A 16727-nucleotide genomic window follows, 5' to 3' on the forward strand; every position below is an offset into this window, starting at 1 on the left:
ACTTCTCTGACTAGGACCCACAGTAAGAAACATTTTATTTCGTAGCCCAGCGCACACGTACACACAGAGTCTCTCCGCTGAAACACACGTTTGAGAAAGACCGTTTCACGTTGCTAAGCAGAATGAACTCTGACCTTTTCCCTCTCATTCTTTCCCGCTCCTCTTTCCTCCCCTCCGTGCCATCAAAGTGATCCAATCCGCTGTCTCGAGTCCATGACCTACAGTGGTTCGTAAGTATAGGTAGAAAAACAGACATCGGCCTGTGCAGCAACGGGAGGCAGTTCTGCGATCTCTCTCTGTTAGCACCTGCCCGTTTTCACATGTCGAATGTGAGAGAGCTGGCTTGGAATGCCAGCCCTCTGTGCAGCAACGGGAGGCAGTTCTGTGCTCTCTCTCTGTTAGCACCTGCCCGTTTTCACATGTGGTCGAATGTGAGAGAGCTGGCTTGGAATGCCAGCCCTGCAACTTAGTAGCTCGGGGACGTCGCATAAGTCGTTTAGCTTTTGAGCTTCCGTATCCCTGTTTAGAGGGATTTTTAAGGGATAAATTCAGTTATGCATGCCAAAATGCTTGGTAAACCATTCATTCACAATATTAATGGTATGATTAGTATCCCATACTTTTCTGGAGGTATGATTTATATACCATATAATGCGCCAGTTTTGAGTGCAATTTGATAAATATATTCGTGCTTACACTACAATTATGACGTTAAAACATTTCCATCGTGCCAAAAGGTTCCCTGTGCTCTTTGCTCAATTCTTCTTCTGCATCCTGGCTCTTGATCGGTTTTCTCAACTATAGCTAAGTTTCTAGAATTTCACATAAATGGAATCAGATAGTGTACTGCCTTTGTGCCTGGCTTCTTAGCATAGTGCTTTTGAGACGAATCTCCTCTTTGGGTGTATCAGAAACTTTTTGTTGCTGACTAGTATTCTGTCGCTTGATGATACTCTAATTGGTTTACATATTCAACAATTTGGGTTGTTTCCCATTTTTGGCTATTAGTAACGCCGTTACAAACATTTGAGTACAGTTCTTTTCTTGGACATGTTAATTTTGGGTGGGGAGTGGTAAGTGTAAGTGTATGTTTAACTTTATAAGAAACAGATCAGTTGTTTCCCCAATGACTAGTGATGTTGAACATCTTTTCCAGTGCTTATTTGCTGTTCCTATCTTTGAAATGTCTGTTACTAGATATAGGAGTATTCAAGTTTTTCTTGAGCGAGCCTTGATAGTTTGTCTTTCAAGGAATTTTTTTCATATCATCTACATTATTGAACTGAGTTGTTTGTAATATTTTCTTATCCTTTTCATGTAGGATCTGTATTGATTTACTTGATTTGTAATTTAATTCTCTTGTAGCCAAAGATTACAGCTTGTGTGATTTCAGTCCTTTTCAATTTTAAGTCTCGGGAATGTAGTCTATCTTGGTGAATGTTTCATGTGCAATTGTTTTTGTTAAAATTGGCCTATAAATAGTAAATAGGTTAGTTTGGTTGATAGTGTTCACATCTGTATTCCTGATTTTCTGTCTACTTGTTCTAACAATTATCAAGAGGAAAGTGTTAAGTCTCCAAATCTAATTAAGAATTTTCATTTTTTCCTTTCAGTTCTATCTGTTTTTCATGTTTTTTTGAAATTCTCCAATATAATGTATATACATTTAGGATTGCTATGACTCCTTTATCATTATGAAATGACCCTTTTTATCTCCTGTAATATCCATTAGTTTTTAGACTTTGGAAATTTATTGAATTTCCCTGCTCTACTTGATCCAGTTTTCTTATTGCTATCTAAAGAACTGAGATTTCATGGCTTACGTGATGCCAAACATTATGGGTTTCATATCTCTGACCTTTCCTTTTCTAGCTCTGTCGTGTGTGTTTTTCCTTTGCCTGTCTTAAACTATTGTTATTTCTCAGGTTGTTTTTTTCTGGAGCCACTGCTCTCCTCTGTATATAGTGCTTGACTGGGGTGATCCCCTTTGTCTATGTCTCTGCCTATGACCTTTTCCCTCATTTCGAGACATAGTAATGCGCTGGCTTGCTGAAAATCTTTGTATGTGTGTTTCCTCCATATTTGAAACTTTTTGTGCCCCAAATTAAACTCTTCGCCTTCCTCTTAAACTTTTTATTCCTGTATTCTCCTGGAAGGTAGCTTCACTCTTCTAACGCTTCTTTCTGATTATTTCTTGAATCTAGTTCCTTCTCTCAGTTCCTTCTCTTAGAGCAGGAAGCCCTTTATTGTCTCTTCTAAGGACCCTCACAACGGCTTCCGGTTGTTCTTTAAAAAGCCAGCTTCCTGCACAGCAACAAGTGACCTGTTCAAACTGCATCTCCGACCGTCGTTTACCGTATTTGAAACTAGTTGCACCTGTTATCTCTAGAGCAAGCCTAAGCGCTCTCACCTGGGTATGAGGCCTCCAAAGTAGGATGCCACTTCCCTAGTTTGATATACACCTCTCAGTCAGCTTGCAGGAACTTTCCGAGGAATAGACAGGTGCGAGATAAGTTAGTTGCTGGAGAATTTCCGAAGGGAAAGTAAACATGGCTGCCAATTGGAAGGTAGGTGAAGCGATCGCGAGGACCACGTATTTTTTAAAACAACTTATTTAAATTAGTTTTGAGTATACAGTACCTTGGTTAGACATCTCTATAATTCATAAAACGATCCCCCAAATTGCTCCCTCCCTCTCCTGGCCCTCCACCTAGCCATCATATTAATGTTATTTATTAGCTGTGTGCTAAGTAGTGTCCCAAATGTTAATGCTATAAGCATGCTTAATTTTCAGAGCAAGCCTCTGAGTAGGCATTATTATTCCCATTTTTAAAGAGAGAGAGACCGAGGCAAGAGGTTAAGTAACTTGTTCAAAGCCACGCGGGGCAGCCAGGAAAACTGGCAGACGGGATCCAGAGAACACGACCTTAACGAGAGTTAAACTGCCACCTCCGTGCTGTCCCTCTCCACCCAGAATGCCAGTGTAAAACAGAAGTATATCTCATTTTCTGATTTCCTCGAAGCCATCAATATGAGAGTTCTGACCTTTAAACCGATGAGGAATGTTTGTATCATAGCCATTGGTCTTAATCCTGAGAAAATTATAATTGTAAGGATATATTGTAGCTATGATAAGAAATTAACTTTTTTGAATATTTCTAATAAAATTGAGAAGGGGTCATCCCGAAGGGCTAATGATATGCGTGACTGAGATGGCAACAGGTAAAAGATATGAGATTTTACAAATGACGACGTAGAAAAATTCTGCATGGAAACCTGGCAGGTGCAATCTGCTCCCAGATAGAATTACAGGCTTTCCCGCTCCCCCTCAAAGTCCCCCACGGGGTCCTGGAACCAGTGAGGACACCACCTGGGTATGGTCTGGGCGTGGGTTCCGACGAGTGCTTTCAAGAAGCTTTGCCGTCTGACGCGGCATAACTGCTACCAGAAAACTCCAGCACATTCTGGGTGTTTTCTGTGAGACTGGCTCACTCAAAGATGAGTGCCCCAGATGGATGTGCCTAACAGGGCTGGGGTTTGCCTATCTAAAGACTATTTCTGTACCTCCCTAGATGCGATATGTCTTGTGGGATATATGCCAAATTAGATATCATACTTTAAAAAGAGGATAAAATGATTTTAATGAAAGAAAATAAAATGATTTTGATGACCTGAATATGTGCCTGTCAAGTCAGTTAATAGAACATAAATTATTAGCTTTAAAAAAGCTCAGCTGGAAAGAATCTTTTAAAATAATTTTCTTACTGGCCTGGTAGGATATAAGCTTTTATTGTATAAGTTCATTTTGCATTTTTATGAACTTATATTTTTACTGGTAAGTTAAAAGCAATGATAAAGCGAAAAGTGTATTTTCTACAATTTTTCTGTAAAACTATATGTTCAAAATATACTTTCCTGTGTAAAGTAGAGATACCAGCATGGACTGGAGCAACTGAATGTATGTGGTAAAATACATCAAAACAAGTTATAAAATTTAAACTATTCACTGAGTCAGGTGGACTTTTTGAGCCCATCAATATGAGTTAATTAGAGCTTCCTGTACTTAGATTTTCAGTAGTAACACTTAAGTACTATCTTAAGATTTTAAATATTTATGAAATAGTTTAGAGAGCTTCTCCTTAAATCAGTAGAAACTTGGGAATAAAATCAAGAGCTCTCAGAGTTGAATATACTAAGATATGTAGGGTGTGCAGACTTGTTTATTCATCCTTTTATCCATTCATTCATTAAACAATTGTTGAGTGCCTAGTCCTGTTATAGGAATTCAGAGGTGATTAAGACTGTTCTCACTGGGAACAGTGGGGAAGCGTGTGCACCATCAGTATACGTTTGAGTGCAGTGTGATGGGGCTGGAACAGGAGGAACAGGTTCAGTGGAGGTGGAAAGGTCACCTTGGATCTTGGGGAAGACTTCATAGAGAAGGTGACTTCAGTAGAGTTTTGAAGGGTGAGTTGGAATCCAGGCTTGCAGGAGTTGTAGTAACCTTTTCCTCTGTAATAATTTTACTTCCTGCATATCAACCGAATGGATTCCTAGTGGCTGTGTCAGGCTGGCAAGTAGAAAGCAATTGTTGATGTCTTCGGATAATTTTCATGAGTGGGTACTATTGATTTGTCTTTTATTAAAAACAACGTGTAACATTCACTTACAGAGCTAACTTATATTTTCTTTTTAAGTATAGAGGAATATATTTGAAGACAAGTATGAGTAGATGTGGGCAGATAGAACTTGGAAGTTTTTGAATATTCTTTTAAAATACTTCTGTGCTTTCTTCCTCTGAGTGGATGTTTTACTTACTACCTTATTCCGTGGTATTACATTACAGAAACGTATGCTTGTTGTTAGTGCAAGGGGCTGCTCTTTGATCAGTGTTGGAGAGAGTCTGGGTTTTCTTATTGAAAATATAAAAGGCATCACACCTGGCATTCTTTCTGATATAGTCGAGAAGGATTTACCAAGCCAAGAAGCTGTGGCTTGTGTCCCAGTTATGGAAGATAGTAAGCTATTCATTAATTTACTAACTTGAATATTAAGAGAACACACGATATACTTAGGACTAATTCTAGGAGTGGTTTAGTGAATAAAAGAACAATTCCCGTTCTCAAGGACTTACACCCCAGTTGAGTAGACATCTATGATGAGGCAGTTTCAGAGTAGTCTATGTATTATTTATTCTGTAGGCAAGCAAGCACTCACCCAGTCGAGGCAGAAAGGCTCCTTCCTCCATGAGATGGAGCTCAAACTGAGAGCTAAAGATTGAGTTGGAATTCGCCTGATTAAGTGGGTGGGACATGAGTCGTGGCTGTAGATAGGTTCTAGACACAAGAAACAGCTTATGCACATTTCAGAGACTCTGGACTATTCATTACATCTAGATCATATAGTGTGAGGGTAGTGGACTGGTGAAGAGGAAGTAAGGTTTCGATTAGGATGGACCTTCGAGCCATGGTCATGAATGTCATCCTGAGTAATGGGGATACAAAGGGTAAAGGGTTTTAAGCACAGGAGTGAGGGACACGGTTGGATTTGCATTTCAGTGAGATCGTGATGACGTCAGTGTAGAGAACTGCTCCAGGAGTTGTCGGGGCATAGAGGGTGAAGACATGGAGGCCATCTAGGAGGCTACCGGCGGTAGGGACAGAGAAGACGAATTAAGATATAGTCCACATGGTTTGTTTCCTTGTTAATTTTCATCAGTTATTACAATTCAACTCACTTTTCTGCTGACTTGAGTCAACATCAAAAGTCATAATCAATCCATGTCATCCCCAAGCACCTAGAATCTTTCCTCCCTCTGCAGGTCCAGTTTTTCTTCTAATCTGACATTATCTCCCAACTCTTCCAGACCTCCGAAGCTCTCCTGCTTTGACCTTTGTACCTCAAAGCCTGTCATCTTGAATGTTTGCTTTCCTTCTTGCTTTAATAGAAACCTAGATGTTCTTTGAAGGCTTTACTTTCCTGTATCTTCCTTCAAAAGCTTCCAGCTTTTTAAGCATTTCTGTGCGTCTCTCCTTGTTCTTAACTATAAGTTTTCTCCTCCCTCCCACTGACTCACTGAAGGCATAGGACTTGAGTTACTTTCTTCTTTTCCACCGCTGTTTTCTGTTACTATTCCATATCTGCCTCCAGGGGCTCTTAACCTGAAGATTATGGTCCATCAGGGGGTTTGTGGTAGAATTCATAGTGTCCTTGAACTTGAATGGGAAAAAGATTAAATCTTTATTTCCCTTAAGCTTTAAGTGAAATTTGTTTTTTTAAAAAAATTATGAATATAGGCTCCCCCTCTCCCCACGCACAGTAGGATTTGGCCTGTGACTTTATTACCACAGACATCAGAGATCACAGATGTTTCAAAACAAGTTATTGAAGCTATTTCAAAACCTTTTTTCTTTTTTCTCTTTTTGGTTTGAAGAACAGATTATTTCTCAGAGTTCTGGATCTAGAAGTCCATGATCATGGTATTAGCAAATTTGGTTTCTCAGGAGCACTCTTTCTGACTTGTAGATAGCTATCTTTTCTGTGTCTTCATATGTTATTTCTTCTTTGCTCACATGGTGGGTGGTGGGGAGAGATTTTTGGTGTTTCTTCTTCTTATGGGGACATCAACCCTATTGGTAAAAAAACAAAATGGTTTATATTGAACACTATATTAGATTTTCTATTACCTCTTAGTGTAATGCATTCATGAAGACCAATATATTAACATTATAATTTTTAATATTTATAATCCTGTTTTATTTAGTTTTCTTTGTAATTGTATGTATTTTAGGCATTTCAAAGCATTCTATGAAAAGCACAGTATTAAAGTCATATATTAATATATAATAAATTATTCCAAAACTTAGTGGCTGAAAACCATAATAAACATTTAACATTTCAGTTTCTTGGGTCAAAAATTTGGAAACAGCGTAGCAGGATGGTTCTGGTTTGAGATCTTTCATGAGATTATAATCAAGACATTGGCTCAGGCTGCAGTCATGCGAGGCCTTGGCGGGGCTGGAGGACACATCTCCAGGGTGACTTGCTTCTGAGTGGCAAGCCAGGTGCCACCTGCTGCTGAGAGACCTCACTTTTTCCCTCTGTGGCGTCTCCACCGGCGTCTGCACTGGCTGCCTGTAGAATACGTCCTGCATGCTGTAACTTTCAAGCAGTTGAAAGGAATTTTAAGAGCATACTTATTATAGGTAATCTAAATGTAAACAAATTATTGTGAGTAGGCAATTATTTTTTGGGGGGGAGTGATGGTAAATTTTCTTTTCAAAGAAGCCTCTGGCTAAGGAACTTTTTATTAGTTCACTAAAATATGAATTTAAAGCCGGAAAAGCTCATATGTAACATTTAGGAATATTGAAGTTACAGTGCAGCGGAGGGTGGATTGGTGGGAATTGTTACTGAGTGATAAGATTGTGGCCGATGAGTGGTTCCCACCCCACCACCCCCCACTATGATGTCTTTTTGAAATAGTTGATGTCACTAGCATTTTTGTAAAGAGCATGGAACGGGCATGTGCACTGTTTAGCTGTTACATGTACCATTTCCAGTAATTCTCATTTCAGCCTTATGGGGTTCCCCGATGCATTTCTTTTCCAGAGCTTCTCAAGATTTCTTCTGCACCCCAGAATTAATCATGGGATCTTATATGTTGCTGATTTCCCATGGCTTATGATTTCCTTAATTTATAATTCGTTCTTTATCATATGATTTTCCCTCACGTGGTGAGCATCTGCAGGGGTAGCACTGTTATGTATTTCAACATCCAGTCTTTGCTCATTTATTCATACCTTCAACAAGTGTTAATTGCTCTATGTGCGAGCTACTGTGCTATAGGCTGATCATACACCAGTGACTGTAATAGTCCTGTGTTGCTGTGTAAAAATTACCCCTTAAATAACCCAAAATTTAGTGACTTAATACAGCAAATGGTTATTCTTTCCGTGGGTCAGGAATTGTAGTTGCTCAGCTAGGCGGTTCTGGCTTGTGGTCTCATGAGGTCGCAGTGAAGATGCTGGCTAGCGCTATTTAAAAGTATTAGTCTATGAGGGGCTCTGTATTAGCCATCTATAGCAATGTAATAAATGTAAGTCATCTGAAGGCTCAATTGGGACTTCCCAGTGGTGTACTCACAAGGCCTCCATGCTGCTTCAGCTTCTGTAGCTCAGTTCTTTGCCAGGTGGGCCTAGTTGGTCTTAAGTGCCCTCCTGATCTGACAGCTGATCGACCCCAGAGTGAGTGATCCAAGAGGAAGTGAGACAGAAGCTGTAATGTCTTTCGCGGACTAGTCCTGGAAACCGCACTCTATAATTTCCACAGTATCCTATCTGTTACACAAGTCAGGACCACTTAGAGACTGGCTGCCACAGTGACTAAGGCAGTTGACGGTTTGTCTAGCATGGCACTTATATTTTACTGGAAGAGTCAACAGTTACCAAATGATTCCATTTGGTATCATTTCTCTTTGGCCTGTAAAATAAATGATTACAGGTTTTCATAAGGGGAAGGATACATGTGAGGGGAATAAACTGCTGTGATAGACAGAATGAGAGTGTGTGGGCACATGTGCTGCCTTAGGTACAGTGGTCGGCGAAGGCATTTCAGGCCTTTTAACCCGAAGCTTGAAAGGTCAGAAGTAGTTTTCTCTCTCGTTAACAACTCACTGTGATAGCTACTGTCGTGTAAGGTTTAAGCAGCTTGGTTAGGGTAACAACATGCAAAGGGCTGGTGGGATGCAGAAGTCAGACTGGAAGCGTGTATTTACTCAGCAGGTTGCTAGTATTACAGCTAATTAAAAAGCAGAGCTATTTAAGCTGCGAGGCTTTTTCTCAAATATATTACAAGATTGCCTGAAAATTGATAGATAACTTTAAGCGATATATATTTCTTCTGGATTTCAGATATACATTCATATAGAATTGATTCTATAATTAGTGAACTTTTATTTGCTTAATAATTCTCCTGGATTGCATGAAAATATCTACTCCCTTCTGGGTTCTAAGGACATATGTTTATGGTCACACATAGTTCTTCAGACGTTTCGGGTTGTAAGATGACTAATAATCAGAGTATCTTTCATTTTCAATTAAAAAAAATACTTCTGTTAGTATTTAAAACGTTGGAAGAGTGAAAGCTGCATCTTCACTGTTAATGTTGTAGTATAGCTAAAAATCCAGATCGTTTTTTAAAGCCTGTTTTTTGGTTTAATTAATTTTATTTAAACTGTCATTACTATCAGTATGAGATAATACTCAGTGGGGTGCTCATTTAACTTCCCCCGAAGATGTGATATTAATTTATAAAACTCAGCACACCCCAGATACAGCACAGTAGGCACCGTAAGTGAGGTGTATCACGTCTAAATAGCATTGTGCTAGAATTCCCTCCGTCTTCTGTGTGTTTAACCCGTTCTTCAACAAAGACAAATTGTGTACTTTATCTATCTGGGTCGTGTTTCTAGCTCATCTTTAAGACAAGAATTTTATATAAAACTAAAAGCTATGCAAGTGCAGAAAATTGTAGAAGACACATGCTCCCAGCCAAATTGCCAAATACGAAATAACCATTTACCGTTAGTATGACGGTGATTTCTATTGTGTTTTTATGTGCAAAAGTACTTTAAAAGTTTGCTTTGAGAAGTTTTCTTTTATGTTCTATTGTGCTTTGCTTTAAGCAAATTGTATGTACAATTCCATGAAAGATAAATTATTGTGTTTTTTATTTGAGTAGCTATATTTTTTAAAAACGAAATTTCTTTAGAACATTTAAAGCGATTTGATAGTAAAATTCACTTTGCACCTGGTTTTTTAATAGTGTCACGATTATGTGGAATCTACCTGTAGTGCTCAGTAGAGCATCACATACCTGGGAATGCTTTAAGCCTGAGGTATTCAACAAATTTAATTTACTGTTCTAGCATTGGAGAAAGGGTTGTATTTATTTTTCTCCTATGGCTTCTTCCTTATTTTGCCTTTCATCCCTTCTGATTGGGGGAGGTAGATAAAAACATTGTACTGAAATTATGAAACACGGTTTTTTGTATCTTGTATTACTCTTTGGACCTTTGAAGATTTAGAAGCTAGAAGAGGCATATTGCTAATTTTTCTTATCTTGCCTTTAGCTAGCATTGGTAATAGGTAAATTTGTTTTTCTACTTGGATAAAATCCAACTTTCCCTAGAGTTTAGGTGTTAAGCATATCAGGGAGATGTGCTAATTCTATTTTATTACTGTATGAATTCTGATAGTTTATTGATACAAATGTTATTCTGCTAAAAAACAATAGGTTGATTCCCTTCCCCCCTTTTATAGGCTAAATACTACAAAATTTTTATGTATAAGTATTTTGGAGCTTGTCTTATTGTTTAGACATAGTTTCCTCATTGTAGAGATTACACAAATGCATTCAACCTGATGCTGCATTTCAAGCTCTTAGCACAGTGCGTAATATATAGAAGGGATTCAGTATTAAATATTAGCCATTATTATTTTTATGACTTTTAGAGATTTTTATTTATGAAAGTTTGTCTCTAGGTGAAAACTAAAATTTTAAAACCTACCACTGATGGAACTATTAGGTTATGTATTCAAAAAGTAGCTTGTTAATTGCTTAAGCTTACTATTTCCATTCATTCTCGTGTTTACCTTTATAATATTGATGTTGTATTAATGATGTTTTGCTTAATTTCATGTCATAAGTTTAGCATTTTAATGAAGTTACACTTATGTGGTGTGTGCAAAGGAGTCAGCATAGTTTCTATGCTGAGGGATTGATATTACTTGTATAGAAGTGATGGCAATGAAGTTGTAATTCAGAGGACAGGTAGAGTCACCAGTCTCATTTCTTAAATCAGTTTTCTTGTTGTTGTTATCTCCTAGTTTTTTAAAACAAACGTGAAGAATTGGGGTACTGATGTACATAGGGACAGTAACTTCTGGACATGTATTCATGCGGAGACAATTCAACTTTATATTTCTGAGTTATTCCAAAGTAGGGAGTGTTAACATTGGTGAGTTAGAAGCCCCTCTTTGCTACTGTAATACATTCTACATACCTCTTGCTACATTTTAAGTAGAGCTATGTAATTGCCTGTTTATGTGCTTGTCTCCTTCACTTGATTGTTATTTATTTCCTAAGTAGCTCATTCATCTTTGTATCACCAACATCTTACAGAGAACCCCTCCCCATCGCTCATTTCTTTTTGTAAATTTGGGATTCCATTTGGTATCATTTCTCTTTGGCCTGTAAAACCTTTTTTGACACTTTGTAGTACGGGTCTGCTGGAGACACATTGGCTCAGCCTTTGTCTGTCTGTATTTAGCTACTATTTATGAAGGGATTTTCCCTGGGTATAGAATTCCAGAATGACAGTATTTTCCTTTCAGTACTTTAAAGTTGCCATTCTGTTGTCTTTTGCCACCATTATTTCTGGTGAGAAATTAGTTATCATTTGTATCCCTTTCCTCCTGTGTATTTAATGTCTTCATTTCTCTGGCTGTACTTTTCAGGTTTGCCCTTTATTTTTAATTTTCAGCAGTATGATCAGAAGGTGACCAGGTATGGGGTGTTTTTTGTTTTTTGATCCCGAGCTTGCTGAGGAAGGATTTGCTGAGCTGCTTGGATCTGTGAATTGATATTTCAGGAGATAATTCTTCTAATGAATAAAAAATGTCTTCTGTACCATTTTCTTTTTCACTCTTCTTCTGTATCCCAATTATACTTGTGTTACAACGTTTCGTATTGTATCACAGATCTGGGTTGCCGTGTTCTTTATCTGTTTTCCTTTTCCCATTCTTTTTTTCCCTCTTTCTTTCAGTTTTGATACTTAATCTGTGTTAGGTTTCTCCAGCCCTTTCGTCAGCTGTGTTTAGCTTCCATTATGCCCACCTGATGAATTCTTCCCTTTTGATACATTTTTCATTCTAATAGACATAAAAGTTTCCATGACCTTGCTGTTGAAATTCTTCATCTCTCATGCATGATGTCCACCACTCTTTAGATCCTTTATCCCCTCTGTCATTTTTATAAATCTTCATTTAAATTGTCTTTGTCTCGTAATTCCACCATCTGGGGGCCATCTTAGGTCTGCTTCTTTTGACCAGGAGCCACATTTTCTTGATCTCTTATGTGCCCCACAATATTTGATCGTATGGTGGATATTTAAAAAAATTATAGTAGAAATTATTATTTGCTTCCCCAAAGAGCATGCCCTTCTTTCAGGCTTCTAGGATGGGGATCTGAGTCAACGTGGTCTCTCTCTAGCTGACCTGGCTTTGGGCTTTCTTTATACTTTAGTTTTATGGAGCTCAACTGTGGCCTCAAATGTTTTGAGGGCTTGGGATCTGTGCACTGAGATTCTGGCGATCTGTCTTTTGATTTCACAACTGAGCTACTAACTTTCAAAACTGGGGCTTTCTCTCTCTGTTTTAAAGTCTTCATGCTTTTTTTGTTTTCAGTTCTATTTCTGGCCGTTTCTTTGGAAAATCTCTCCGTGACCTAGTATCTTGCACCCAGTCTTCAGACGACAGCTGCCATGTACTCTCTAAAGGCCCAGAATGCACTATTGAGATTTCTCTCAAGTTGATTGCCTGGGACAGGGATTTCCGAGGGCAGCCGCTTTGCACTGAGATCTCTCATGCCTCGGGGAACGTTTGCTTGCTCGGCTTCCCTGCCCCACTCCCCACCCGCGGGAATGCTACCCCATGCAGTTGGTGAAGACCTCGGGGAGGAGTTGGTAGGCGGGTGCAGACTTGCTTCGTGACAGGGGCTCCTTGGAATTCTAATCTGTCATGCCAGTACCCAAGCTCCTATCAATACTAGTTCATTGAAAAGGTGTCTGGGATTTCTTCACCCTTGTTTGACTTCTTCAGCTGTTTGTCAGGGATGAGAGCAGCCTGTCTGTCACTTTCCGATAGCTCCAATAGGTTTTGGTGTGTCCTCAGCTCCCCGATGGCTTGTTGGGGTTGTTCCGAAGAAGCAGTGGTGTTTTGTGACTACTTTCTAAATCCTACCAGAAGCTGTCACTTTCTTAGCACTTTAATGTTTGGGTCAGGTTAGATGGACCATGTGTAGTTTTCCTAGGCGTTATCTTCATAGTGAATTTAAAGACCTGTTTTAAAGATAAGCATTCTTATCTTTGCATCTCATTATTTGAAGATATCCTATTTTGTTAGCGAATAATCAATACTGTGACTGGTTCTTTTAAACTGAGAATTTTAAGTGTTGTATTTCTTTAATGGGCTACACTTGCTCTATCCTATAACACTTTCCGTGGTGATAGAAATATTCTCTATGTGCTTTGACCGGTATGGAAGCCACTAGCCACATGTGGCTCTTGCGTACTCGATATGTGGCTAGCGCAATTAAAGAACTGAATTTTGAATTTGTGGTTAAATAACCACATGTGGCCAGTGGTTCCCATAATGAATAACACAGGTCTGTGTACTAGACATATTATGGCAAAAGCAGTAGCTTAATGTGCATAGTCATGCTGGACAAGTCACAGAATCCTTGTGTTTTTTAAGTGTAGTTCTATTAATACCCACTTTAAGACTTTTTTTGATTGTTACCATTTGGAACACTGTGTGAGTCTGGTTTCTCTGAGAAATAGAACTTGTTGAAATTCAAGAAATTTTCGGTGAATAAACAATTAGCTTTGTAAACTGATATCTATGCATTTTCAATTATCAGTGAACTATTTGATAATCTAATTGGAGAAGTGATCCCACTACAATAAAAATTCAGCTTTATTTCCTGAGGTTTTAGCCATCCTACTCTATAGCTGCTCATGAAGTTCAAGTACAGACTGGCCAGAGTAAAGAGAAATGTGTTTTTTCAGGCCGACAAGCTATGGAGATATAAGTAAAATTCTGTTCTTAAAATTTTTAAATCGTTCCCCCACCCCAGAGTGTAGCATGCACTGTGAAAAGGGCTCTGGACAAGGAGGCCATGAACTGAGTGATAGTTTGATTGCCATCCACTAAATTGCCTAAGTTACCTTCGTACCACTGCTTAGATAGCTAATTTGTAAAGAGAAGGTCACCTGTCATTAGAACCTCAATTTTACAATTTTAAAATTAGAAAGTATCTTTTGAGTTGTCTGATTTCTCTTCTGCTTTTAGACAGAATGGTTACAGAAAATGTTTTACTACACACACACACCCCTATATATAAAATTTAATTTTAAAGTTTCCAGTGCTGAATACCTCCCGATGAAAATCAAGTTGATAATGTGATTGACCGTGTTTGCCTATTCATTCTGGGGGTCAGAGAAATGTTGAGAGGGTGATACTCATGTGTTATTTTATCTTTCTTTGTAGCTGGACAAATTTGCCAGCATAAAAATTCCAGGTAGCAAGAAAGAGAGGCCTCCACTTTCGAACCTGAAGACTGCGTTTGCAAGCGGCGATTGCTCTTCAGAGATGATGGAAAACTTTTCCAAGCCAATGTCCGAGAACGAACTCTTAGAACTTTTTGAGAAGATGATGGTAAGGATTTTGATTCCTATTAAATGTTGTTAGGTGGAAAAGCCTTAGCTTTCGATCATGTTTCCAGATTCCTAAACGTATCTGGAGCTCGTGTTCCGTAGGGTGCTTTATGATGTCATTGAAGGTGGCACTTTCGGCATAGAAACTTTATGGTCCCAAAAATAAGAATCCAAAGAAAAATGTCATACCAATTTTTTGTTCTTTACACAGGATAGATAAAAACATAAATACCTTGAAGTATCGAATGAAACGTTTCTGTCTTGAATATTTAATACCACTATTGGTATTTAATACCACTATTAAGTGGTCTGTCTGTCTGTGTTCGGTTACATTTCAGAATGACGGTCGCACTGCTCTTCTGTGTGGGTTGTCAAGTGGATAACCAAGTTCATCAGTTATATCTGTAGAGACTTGGACTCATTTTGGGGTGTGCCTATTCTGGTGGAAACACTTGGTGTCATTTGTGGCCTTCAGTTGGTTCTCAGTGATGGAGACTCTGTGACAGACTCAGCGCCTAACTTTCAAGCTGGCTGAACTAATTTGGCTAATATTCAACATATATTAAGTATATTCAAACCATTTGCCACAAAATGAATGCTAACTTTTTATAAAAAGACTATTTACATATGTAGTTTTTACCCTCAAGTTGCATATCCCTTAGGATTCAAAACAATTGGAAATCAAATGATTAAAAAATGCCAGAAGGAAGTATTTAATGATTAAGTTATTTTATAAGTTCAGTGTAGGAAGAAGCTTCTTCAGAGATACCTCATTAGCTTCAGGAGAAATGAAAGTGGAAAGGAAAGCACTAGTTTAGGGAAATTCAGGAGGGCGGAGGGAGTAGAGGCCGGTCTCAGGGTAGGGTTTGGATGGTGGAGGGAAGGGCATTCATTCTCTAGAGATGGGGAAAAGCAGTGAGCAAAGAATGAGGATCCAAATAGTTCATGCAGGGACCAGTGAGAGGTGGGAAAAATTAGACTGGAATGGTTGGTTATGTGGGGCAGACTACGAAAGGATTTTGTTTGCCATTCTGAAGAGTCGTATATTATTTTATTGCAGCATCGCGATTCCTCTGGTGTATGTCCGTTTCCTGTATTGGTTTTGACAGCCTTCTTTAGCTTCTGGGGAAATTATTTCATTCACCTGTTTACATTAGAGTGTAAGATGTGCTTGAAATTTGAGTGAAAGTTAAGAGCTGCTGAGGTCACTGCTGTATTTGCTGTTACACTGCCTCGTTTTCATCAACAAGTGTGGTATTTACTGTTGCACATGGAGCTTCAGAAGACCCCAGAAAGAATGCCTAGTTTGTGTCTTCCTGGGATTTTTGATTCGGACGAGTGATTCCTAACTTTTCATCACCGAACATACATTTTATTACTATTGTTTTACATGAAGCCTACGCTTGGGAGATTCTTGCCTATAACATCAGCTCTTGATGAAGTGCTGAATTTAGCTTTAGTTAATCATACGTGTATAACCTCCTCCTTACTAACTCTCGTCAGCACGATTTAATATAATTTTAGCCTAGAATGAGGGAAACGACCTTTTTTTTTTCTTTCTTTTTGCTCACCTTCGCCTCTATTAATGAGACTTGTATACAGGTAGTTCTTCCAAGACTACCTTTGAGGACTCGAGGTGGTACAGTACCCTTTCCTCCTCACTCATCCAGGCATCATTGTGGAACTGCTCACCGAAATTAATCTGTCAGATTCTGGAGTGGGACTTTTATGGTTCACTTGTGACTCCCTGATGAAGAAAAAAAAATTTTTTTCTCTTTGAGCATAATTGATGGCACCATCAGAGTAAGTAGAGCTGGTCTTCGATGTTAGATGTTTACGGGGGCCACATTTTATCACCACAAGCCAGTTACTTAACAATACCGAAAAGTACCGATGTAATTTATGGTACTCTGTTCTGAACACGATTCCTTCAGAAGTGTTTTTCCGTCAGCAGCAACTTCAATAGTGTGCACAGAGTAGATGGGTATTTTGAAGTATTTACAGAATACATATTGGATATCTGGCCCAGGTCAGCTATTAAATCTTAAACAGGTCTCTCTCTTGACAGAAGACCTTTTGCAATCAAATTTACTCTACTAAGCAGAGCTCGTGTGAAACTGTTGCTGTCTCAGTGTTGCCCAATGTGCTAATGAATGAATTTGTCACAATAAGTTCTTTTTTAAAAAATGAGGACTAGGTTCTTTGCTTCCCTTTCTGATTCCTTTGAACA

At 38.7% G+C, this 16727-nt stretch overlaps 1 protein-coding gene across 1 annotated transcript in view; it reads left to right on the forward strand.

The window, feature by feature from the left end:
• The window catches only part of DIAPH3 (diaphanous related formin 3), a 435206-nt gene that overhangs the window by 28993 nt on the left and 389486 nt on the right, over nucleotides 1-16727 (forward strand). The window contains exon 2 of the mRNA XM_006914939.3: nucleotides 14331-14498. Within this exon, the coding sequence (XP_006915001.1) occupies nucleotides 14331-14498 (168 nt within the window). The remainder of the gene's footprint in view (nucleotides 1-14330; nucleotides 14499-16727) is intronic.

The sequence above is a fragment of the Pteropus alecto genome, unplaced genomic scaffold (assembly GCF_000325575.1).
Source record: "Pteropus alecto unplaced genomic scaffold, ASM32557v1 scaffold35, whole genome shotgun sequence".
NCBI lineage: Eukaryota > Metazoa > Chordata > Mammalia > Chiroptera > Pteropodidae > Pteropus > Pteropus alecto.